This window comes from Acinonyx jubatus, chromosome X (assembly GCF_027475565.1).
Source record: "Acinonyx jubatus isolate Ajub_Pintada_27869175 chromosome X, VMU_Ajub_asm_v1.0, whole genome shotgun sequence".
NCBI classification, from domain to species: Eukaryota; Metazoa; Chordata; class Mammalia; order Carnivora; family Felidae; genus Acinonyx; species Acinonyx jubatus.
In genome coordinates, this window is record NC_069389.1 from 102,541,107 (window position 1) to 102,551,552 (window position 10,446).

The 10,446-nt window shown below is 35.1% G+C and overlaps 1 protein-coding gene across 1 annotated transcript; it reads right to left on the reverse strand.

Annotated features, from left to right (window-relative positions):
- Positions 1-4,517: 4,517 nt before the first annotated feature.
- Positions 4,518-9,983, reverse strand: ACTRT1 (actin related protein T1). Its single transcript, XM_015078912.3, is given in 3 exon segments — positions 4,518-4,570; positions 4,573-5,240; positions 5,242-9,983. Coding segments are annotated over 3 exon segments (1,110 nt in total). The 5' UTR covers positions 5,631-9,983.
- Between the last annotated feature and the right edge of the window lie 463 nt (positions 9,984-10,446).

Consider the following 10,446-nt stretch of genomic DNA (forward strand, 5'->3'; position numbering starts at 1 on the left):
AGCTCCCCTTTCTGTGAGGGCGCATGGAGATAGGCAGGTGGGGAAGGGCTGCAGGGCTCCCTGGTCCCTCCCTTGGGCCAGAGGCCTCCAGGGCTCAGACCTGCTCATCCTAGAAGCCCTGCGGTGGTGGGGAATGGGCTGGGTTCTCCCTCAGCACTGGCCTCTAGGAGAGGCAGTTCGTAGCCGAGGGGGTTGAGACAACCCTCATATTCTTAATTGCAATACCTCTTAATATCTTATATCAAATTACCCTATCTGGTTTTATTTCTTTTTTTACGTTTTTTTTTTTTTTTTGAGACAGAGAGAGACAGAGCATGAACAGGGGAGGGTCAGAGAGAGAGGGATACACAGAATCTGAAACAGGCTCCAGGCTCTGAGCTGTCAGCACAGAGCCCGATGTGGGGCTCGAACTCACAAACCGCGAGATCATGACCTGAGCCAAAGTCAGACGCCCAACTGACTGAGCCACCCAGGCGCCCCTCTGGTTTTATTTCTAAACTGTCTTGCATAGTCTTGGCTCTTTGATCTTATTTTTTAACTTCTTTTTTTAAGTTTTTCTTTATATATTTTGAGAAGCAGAGAGCGTGAATGAGCAGAGGAGGGGCAGAGAGAGAGAGAGAGAGGAAGAGAAAGAATTCCAAGTAGGTTCAGTGCTGTGAGCCTGGAGGCCAACACAGGGCTCTATCTCATAAACCCTGAAATCATGACCTGAGCTGAAATCAAGAGTAGGACACTTAATTGACTGAGCCACTCAGGCACCCCATAGCTCTTTGATGTTAAATATAATGTTAGAATAATGTAGTTATGTCTTACAACCTTACCAGGATTATTACTGAATTCTTTGAATCTATAAATCATTGTACAGAAAAAATGTCAACTTTACGATTTGAAATGTTTCTGTTGAGCATGATCAGTTTCTTTATTTCTTTAGGTCTTAATGATTCACACACAAAAAATCTTTAAAAAAGCATTTTAATTTTATCATAAAGGTTTTCTACCTACATTCATTTCTAGTAATCTTATATTCTTAATTGTTATTGTAAACAATATGCTTCTAAATTTAATTTAAGTATTCAGTGCTACTATTAGAAATACAATTGACTTTGGTACATTTATTTCATTTTGAAAATGATGAATCATCTCAATTCTAATATTCTTATTAACACTTTTAGTTTTCTGAAGAATATCCTATCATATCTGAAAGTAAAAAAAAATTATTTGTACTTTCCTAATTGTTATACTTTTGTCTATATTGTCTTATTAATGAACTACCCAGTACCTCTAGTACAATACCAAATAAAATTGCTCATAGTGGGAGTCCTTGATTACTTCATGTTAAAACAAATATTTTAATATTTCATATTTTTTCTATATGTTTTATGTAGGTTTTTAAATAGTATTAACCATTTTACAGTAATGATATTTCTTTTGCTTTGGATAATATATTTTAGGATTAATGGATGTTTACTCAAATGCTCTGATTTTGCCATGTATTGAGATGTAGTGAATTACATCCACAGATTTATAAATGGCATACCAATCTTGCATTTCTGAAGTAAACCAAAGTTTATTTTAAATGAACTTTTCATACATTGATGAATTTGGTATGTTGATGTTTTGCTTATGAATTTGCATCTATGTTTATGAGTGAGGTTGATCTGAATTTTTCTTTTATAATATTCCCAATGATTGGTACAATTTTAAAGCTACATTGTACTCATAAAATTAGTAAGAGTTTGCTGTTTTGTCTATACTACTAAAGAATATGCATAAAAAATTGAATTTTTGAATGATTTAAGTTACCTGGAAAAATATCTAGACAATGTTTATGTCAAAATTTTAAAATGATTTTGTAATATTTATACTATGTAGTGATATCTATTTTTAGGCTATAGTTAAGGTAAATTTATATTTGTGAGATGAAATGTACAGTTATTCATAATATGGCCATTGATTTCTTCTTCATTAGCATTTGTCACCAATTTTAATTCTTCACAATTTTAAACTTTTTTATTGTAAATTATGATCAATAATTTCAGTGGGATGTCTATTTTGTCTTTATAAAGAATCAAGTATTTCTTCATTCTCTTTATTTTGTCTTTGTTATATATATTATTTTTTACTATTTATTTATTCAACTATGATTTATGTACAATGTTACATTAGTTTCAGGTGTACAATATAATGATTTAATAATTCTGTACATTTCTCAGTGCTTACTAAGAAAAATGTACTCTTAATCCCCTTTATTTATTTTACCCATTCCTCCCCCCAGTCATCCACCTCCCCTCTGACAATCACCATGTCTCTGTATTTAAAATTCTGGGTTTTTCGTTTCTGTTTTCCTTTGTTCATTTGTTTTGTTTCTTAAATTCCACATGTTAGTGAAATGATGTAGTACTTGTCTTTGTCTGACTTATTTCACTTAGCATTATAACCTCTAGGTTCATCCATGTTGTTGCAAATGGCAAGATTTCATTAATTTCTCATTTCCTATTATTTAATTACTTCCTCCTGTTTTGGGGGTTTATTCTGTTTGTTTTTTCATAAATCAAACATTTAACTTTCTGATACTCACCCTTTCTTTTTACTTGTAGAAACATTTTAGACTCTACATTTCTTAATAATTCTAGCATTAGCTGCCTTCAATCTTAATAGCTGATATTTTCCTCTCATTCATTTTTAATTAGCTTATGTTTTTATTACAATTTTGTCGTTGATATTTTTTAGAAATTCCTTTTAATATTTCTCTTTGCAGTGGTTACTTAGGTTTTTTTTTCTTAATTTTAAGGTTCTTTTTACCGTCAGTTTATTTGGCTTCAACATATATATTCTAAATGTTTTTATTTCTGGTAAAAGATTTTTAACTTCAATCAGTTTCAATGATTTAATCCTTTAGTATTACAGAATTTTCATTCTTTGTATTATGCTAATACTATAAACTGATGCTGTCAATATTTTAAAATTTACTTCTATTTACATAATTTTTAAAGGTTCATTATTTCTTTTATACCATATATATCTTATTCTAAGATTATATACATATGCCCTCAATGAATCATATAAAATTTCATTTAGTTATGATGTATTGACAATAGACACTTTCATTATTGTCAGAAAAATCTTCCTTTTACCATCTTCCTTGGAATGGTTTTCCTGGATATAAAATTCTAGATTGGCAGTAATGTTTCCCTCACTCTTCCAAGGTGTCATTCTACTATCTTCTGGTTCCATTGTGGTTTTGCTAAGTTGTATGGAAATAGAAGCTTGCTATTTAGCCAGAACTCTAAAACAAATATGAAAAATAAAATACCTGTTTTATAGTAATTTATAACATTTGATAATTTTCATGGCTATATTCAAGCTAGCAATGTGACAATCTTGAACATGGAGTTGGGCAGATATAAGAAAAATAGGAATTTTATTTATATTAGTGGTTTTATTTCACTCAGGCTGAAATTTTTGGAATTGCTTTCATTGTGATTTTCTCCCCATCCTGCTCTCTTTTTGCCTATTTTACCTCTTATTCTAATCTGCTCCAACAATCTGTGTAAATTTGATGGTATGTATCCTTCTGTACTTTTGTCGAAGTGCTTATAATCACACAAAAATATTCCTTTATATATGTACATACAAATGTGCATAGACATACATATGGGAAAGTGTCACTGCTTAACAAATAAATACATTGCATTACAAAGACTTCTCTGAATTTTCCATTTGTGTCCCAATAATATTTTGGAAAAATACTAAATTAATGAGAAAAAATCATGTAGACATAATTTATTCAACAATTTATTTATTGGAGACCATTAAATATTTCCAGTATTTTACTCCTAACTAAATGAGGCTATATATCCTTGAAATTAAAAATGAACAAAAAGTAGAGGTGTAGATTCTTAACCCTGTAACTGGGAGTAGGGGCCTTGAGCTTAGAGAGCCTTGATCAAATAGCGATTTCTGTTCACATTTCTCCTTTTTGCCAAGGAAAACAGCCTCATCCTATTTTGGTGCCTAATCGCTGATAACAGCAGAGAACCTTATTTTGGTAATAAAGGATTTACTGAGTGAAAGGGCCCTAAAAAGCAGGGTAGCATTTTTTTTACTTAATTCCCATCCACTTCCCACACTTTCTCTGGAGATTTTTGCCTTTCCTTAACACTAGATCTATCAAAAATATCCAAGATACTTGATTAAAATGAAGGCCCCAGGGAACCTACTGAGTCAGGTTTCTGGGCATGAGGCTCAAGCACCTGCTTTAACTGTAAACCCTGTAAGTAGACACATCCTCAACTAATAAAAGGATTTCTCAAGAGAAAACTATTAAAAGTGTCCATGAGTCAGAAAAGGTGGAATAGAACCACTTAAAATGATTCATTACCTGGATCAGAAATTACTCTGGTTCCACGAAAAATGAACGGAAACTAAAATGGCCATGCTAAGGCCCAAGGGAAAATGCCACCTTCTACAATGCTCCTGCGATCTGATAGATCCCAGTCCCTTGTGCTCTGGATTCCTTAAAAGCATTTTCTCTGAACAATGTATGTCCCAAACTCCATGAAATCTGCAGAGTGATCCACATCTGCTTGAACCTGCTCAGAGAGGTCACAATGGATGCACCTATCCATGAAGAGAAACATCTATCAGAAGCTGTAATCTTGTTGGGAGTTCCTCTGGAAGCCAGCTGTTCCAGTTCTTTCAAAAGTCTTTCCTCAAGCCCAGGGAAAAGAGTGGTGCCCCCAGACAGCACAATTTCTGCAAAAAGATTCTTCTGGATATCAGTGTCACACTTCATAATGCTGCTGGATACCATTTTTGAGAGTCCTGGGTTGTGGATACCCAGCTGGTCAGGTGCAAAAAGGATCTCAGGCACCTGGTGCAGCTGGTCTCCAATGTAGATAACATTTCCATCTGGCAGTTTGTATTCTCTTAGAACCTCTTCTGGCTTCTTACATAGCTCTTTCTCTGGCTCCAAGGCCACACAACACAGCTTCTCTTTGATGTCATCCACTAAAGCTTTATTGAATATGAAAGGGAAGGTACTTCCACGAACGAGGGGGAGCCGAGTGAGGTGCTCTATGATGTCCCTTCCTGCCACGTAGAGCTTGGTCACAGCATGAGGCAGGGAATAACCCTCAAAGATAGGGACAGTGCAGGTGATCCCATCACCACTGTCCACCACTAATCCCGTGACAGAGGCTACCACTGCATGGTTGGACAGGTAGAAAGCAGGCACATTGAGTCTCAAACATCACTTCTGTCATCTTCTCTCCAGTCTCCCTTGGGTTCAAAGAGGGCTCAGTCATGAGTACAGGTCATTGACAGGGTTTGACTCCTAGTTCCCACTCAAAAAGATACTTCCAAAGTTTCTCTATGTCATCCCATCCTGTTACAAGTCCACACTCAATGGGGTAGTGCAAATGCAAGACCTTATACTTGTACAGGGCTTTTTGTCCCATGAAGTACTTTTTCTTAGTGGCTTCTGATAAGGGCATGTTAAATTTAGGATGCCCCACAACAGAACTGATGATGTGAAGGGGTCCAATCTCTCCAGACAGGCCTGCTTTGCAGAGTCCTGATCCGTTGTCAAAAATTACAGCTGGAATATCTAATACAGATGGGTTATACATGTTTGAAGCATGCTCTTCCAAACTTCAACAAAATAAAAAATGCTTTGCCACTTTGTATGACAACAGGCACCTCTGGAAGATTTAAAACCACAGGCTTCCAAAGTTCTCAGGTTGACACTCAGGAGGAGCTAGCAGGTAGTCCCCAATCCCACAGAGTACCTTGTCTTCAACCCGTGAATACTGTCTCCTTTCAGGCAGCCCAGGGCCTGCTAGGAAATTTCAGTGATGATTGCCCCCCACCATGTAACAATCTTGCCAAGGCAACAATTGTCCTCAAAGAGCATCAAAGGGATTTTAAGGGGTGGGGTCTCTGAGCCACCAATACTCCTAGCTTGGTGAAACATGAAAAAGAGGAAGGGAAACCATACACATGGGTAGCTTTGATAAGGTGAAGTGAAGGCCTTACTTTAGAAGTAAGTGAAACAGCCAAACTACGGGATTCTTCCAGAAAACTGCCTTCTATGCACAGCTAAGCTATTTTGGAGGGATGACAAAAATACCTTTCCCTTTGCTAAAGGGAGGAACTAACCACAAGACACAGGTTGAGATTGGAATGAGGATGATCATAATCCAGTTTCAGAGGTTCTTAGAATATCTTTTATTACACCTCATATATGTTTCTTGTTTTTAACAGCTTTATTGAGATACATTTCACAAACAATACTTTCACCCATTTATAATGTTCATTCCCATGATTTTCAGTATATTACTTGATATATGCAAACATCACAAAAGTCAAATTTAGAATATTTTATTTACCTCAGAAAGAAATCTGTATCCTTCTGCTATCAACCTCTTTAGACTGTCCTTCTGGGCTCTAAGAACCACCAATATATTTTCTGTCTCTGTAAATTTCTTCTGCCTTTTTCATATAAACGGAGGCATGTAATATGAAGCCTTTTGTGTCCGACTTAATTTAGCATACTGTCTTCAAGGTTCTTCCTTTTGATTTGTATTTACTTAATTATGAGTGATGTTGAGCATCTTTTCATGTGTCTGTTAGCCATCTGGATGTCTTCTTTGGATAAATATCTATTCATGTCTTCTGCCCATTTCTTAACTGGATTATTTTTTGGGGGGTGTTGAGTTTGATAAGTTCTTTACAGATATACATCAGATATGTCATCTCCCATTTTTTGTTTGCTTTTTAGTTTTGTTGATTGTGTCCTTCACTGGGCAGAAAGTTTTTATCTTGATGAATTCCCATCGGTTTATTTCTGCTTTTGTTTCCTTTGCCTCAGGAGACATCTAGTAAGAATTTGCTAACAACTGATGTCAAAGAGGTTGCTGCCTGTGTTGTCCTCTGGGATTTTTATGGTACCCTGTCTCACATTTAGGTCTTTCCTCCATTTTGAATTTATTTTTGTGCATGGTGTAAGAATGTGATCAAATTCCATTCTTTTTCATGTGGCTGTCCAGTTTTCCCAACATCATTTGTTGAAGAGATTGTCTTTTTCCCATTGGATATTCTTTCCCACTTTGTTGAAGAGTAGTTGACCATAGACTGGTGGGGCCATTTCTGTTGTGGGTTTTTTATTCTGTTCCATTGATCTATGTGTCTGTTTATGTACCAGTACCATACCGTATTGATCACTACTGCTTTGTAATATAACTTGAAGTTTGGAATTATGAGGTCTCCAACTCTACTTTCCTTTTTCAGGCTATTCAGGGTATTTTGTGGTTCCATACAAATTTTAGGATTATTTTTTCCAGCTCTGTGAAAAATGCTGGTGGTATTTTGATAGTGATTGCATTAAATGTGTAGATTGCTTGGGTAGTATAAAAATTTTAACAATATTTGTTCTTTCAACCCATGATCAAGGAAAGTTTTCCATATCCTTGTGCCCTCTTCAATTTCTTTCATAAATGTTCTATACTTTTCAGAGTGCAGAACTTTTACTTCTTTGGTTAGGCTTATTCCTAGGTATGTTATGTTTTTTGGTGCAATTGTAAATGGGATTGATTCCTTGATTTCCCTTTCTGCTGCTTCATTATTGGTGTATAGAAATGCAACAGATTTCCATACATTGATTTTGTATCCTGCGACTATTGAATTTGTGTATCAGTTCTAGCAATTTTTTTGATGGAGTCTTTGGGTTTTCTACACAGAGTATCATGTCATCTGTGCATAGTGAAAGTTTAACTTCTCCCTTGCTGATTTGGATGCCTTTTGTTTCTTTTAAGAAACAAAAAACAAAAGTGACTAGTTCCCATTAAAAAAAAATGGTCTTCAGGGGTGCCTGGGTGGCTCAGTTAGATGAACATCTGACCCTTGACTTTGGCTCAAGTCATGATACCAGGGCCATGGAATTGAGCCTCACACCAGGCTCCACGCTGAGTGTGGAGCTTGCTTGGGATTCTTTCTCTTTGTCTCTCTGTTCCTCTCCTCCATGCACTCTCTCTCTGCCTCTAAATTAAATTTAACAAAATAAAATAAAATAAAATAAGAGACTTCAGAAAGCTCCCTTGCCTGTTTTACCATGTGATAACACAGTGAGAAGACAGTCATCTATGAACCAGGAATGAGGTTCTTGCCAGATACTCAATCTTCTATTGCCTTAATTTGGACTTCCTAGCCTCCATAACTGTGAGAAATAAATTTAGGTTGTTTATAATCCTGTTACTGTATGGTACTGTTGTGACAGAAGTGTGAACAAATTAAGATAAACACACTCCTAAATAATCAATACATCAAAGAATAAATCAAGTAGGAAGTAAAAACATATCTTGAGACAAAGATGAAAATACAACATACCAAGATTTATGGGATGCAGCAAAAGCAATACTAAGAGGGAAGTTTATAACAATAGATGTCTACATTAAGAAAGAAGATCTCAAAAAAACAACCTAACTTTTCACTGCAAGTAACCAGAAAAGTAATGACAAACTAAACCCAAAGTTAGCAGAAAAGGAAAATAGAAGAAGTTAGAGAAGATAAATAAATAAAATAAATAAATAAAATTCCAAATAAAATAGGAAATAAGAAAACAATATAAAAGATCAATGAAAGCTAGATTAAGTAAGAAAAATGGAAAAGACTCAAATAAATAAAAATAGAAATAAAAGAGGAAAAATTATAAGTAATGCTGAAGAAATAAAAATAATCATAAGAAGATACTATAAACAATTATTTGCCAGGAAATTGGAAAAGCTATAAGAAATGTATAAATTCCTACAAACATACCACCTACCAAGTTTGAATCCATGAATAAATCCTCACACAGAGAAAACACTAAGACCAGATGGCTTCACTGGTGAATTCTACCAAGAATTCAGACTTACTACCAATGTTTTGCAAACTCTTCTTTAAAAAATTGAACAAAACACTGAATTCATTTAATAAGGCCAGAATTATACTAATACCAAAGCCAAGCATACACCACAAGAAAAAAAATTATAAGACAATATCCGTGTTGAACATAGAAGTAAAACTTTTTAACAAAATTCTAGTAAGCTGATTTCAACGGGACATTAAAAAAACTATATACCATGATCAAGCAGGATTTCACCCTGAGATTCAAGGATAGTTTAACATATGCAAATCAATAAATGTGGTACACCACATTAATTGAATGAAGAATAAAAATCATAGGATCATATCAATTGACATATAGAAACATGTGACAAACAAAATTCAATACATTTTTATCATAAAAATTCTCAAAAATGTAGGAATAAAAGGAATGTACCTCAACATATCAAGGGTAATATATGACAAGCCCACTTTTAAAATCATACTCAATGGTAAAAAAAAAACCTGAAAGGTCTTCCTCTAAGATCAGGAACAGGAGAAAAATGTTGTGATGCTTAATTTTAGGTGTCAACAGAGCTAAGGGAGGCCCAGACACTTGGTAAAACATTTCTTGTTTTTAAATTTTTTAACGTTTATTTATTATTAAGAGACAGAGAGAGACAGAGCATGAGCATGGGAGGGACAGAGAGAGAGTGAGACAGAGAATCCAAAGCAAGCTGCAGGCTCTGAGCTGTCAGCACAGAGCCCAACATGGGGCTTGAACTCACAAACCGCAAGATCATGACCTGAGCCGAAGTCGGATGCTTAACTGACTTAGCCACCCAGGCGCCCCTTTGGTAAAACATTTCTCTGTGTGTCTGTTAAAACGTTTCTAGTAAAGTTTAGAATTTGAATCAGTAGACTGAGTAAAAAAGATCCATACTCACCAATGTGGGTGGACATCATCCATTCCACTGAGGACCTAAATAGAACAAAAAAGGTGAAGAAAGGGTTAATTCTTGCTCTCTTGTTAACTTTAATATTCAGTTTCTCATTGCCTTGGAAATTGGAGCTCCTGTTTCTTCAACCTTACAGCTCTGTGACTTAGCACCAGCAACCACCCCTTCTCTTACCTTTAACCCTAAACTAGGATTACATCATTGGTTCCCTGAATTCTCAGGCAATCAGATTTGAATGGAATTATGTAACCAACTTTCCTGGTTCTCTAGCTTTCAAACAGTAGATTGTGGGATTTCTCAGACTTCATAATTATGGGAACCAATTACTATTATATATATTGGTTCTATTATAGGGTATTATTATATCTTATTCATTCTGTCTCTTTGGAAAACCTTAGTACAGATGCCTAATCTTGTCACTTCTACTCAACATAGAAACATAGAAATGGAAGTCCTTGTCCAATTAAGAAGAAGAAATAAAAGCCATTCAAATAAAAAAGGAAGAACTAAAAATGTCTCTATTTTCATGAGACATGTTCTCATACATATACAACACTAAACAGTTTACCCCCCAAAAAATCTTTTAGAGTTAATAAATAATGTCAATAAAGTTGTAATATAGAAA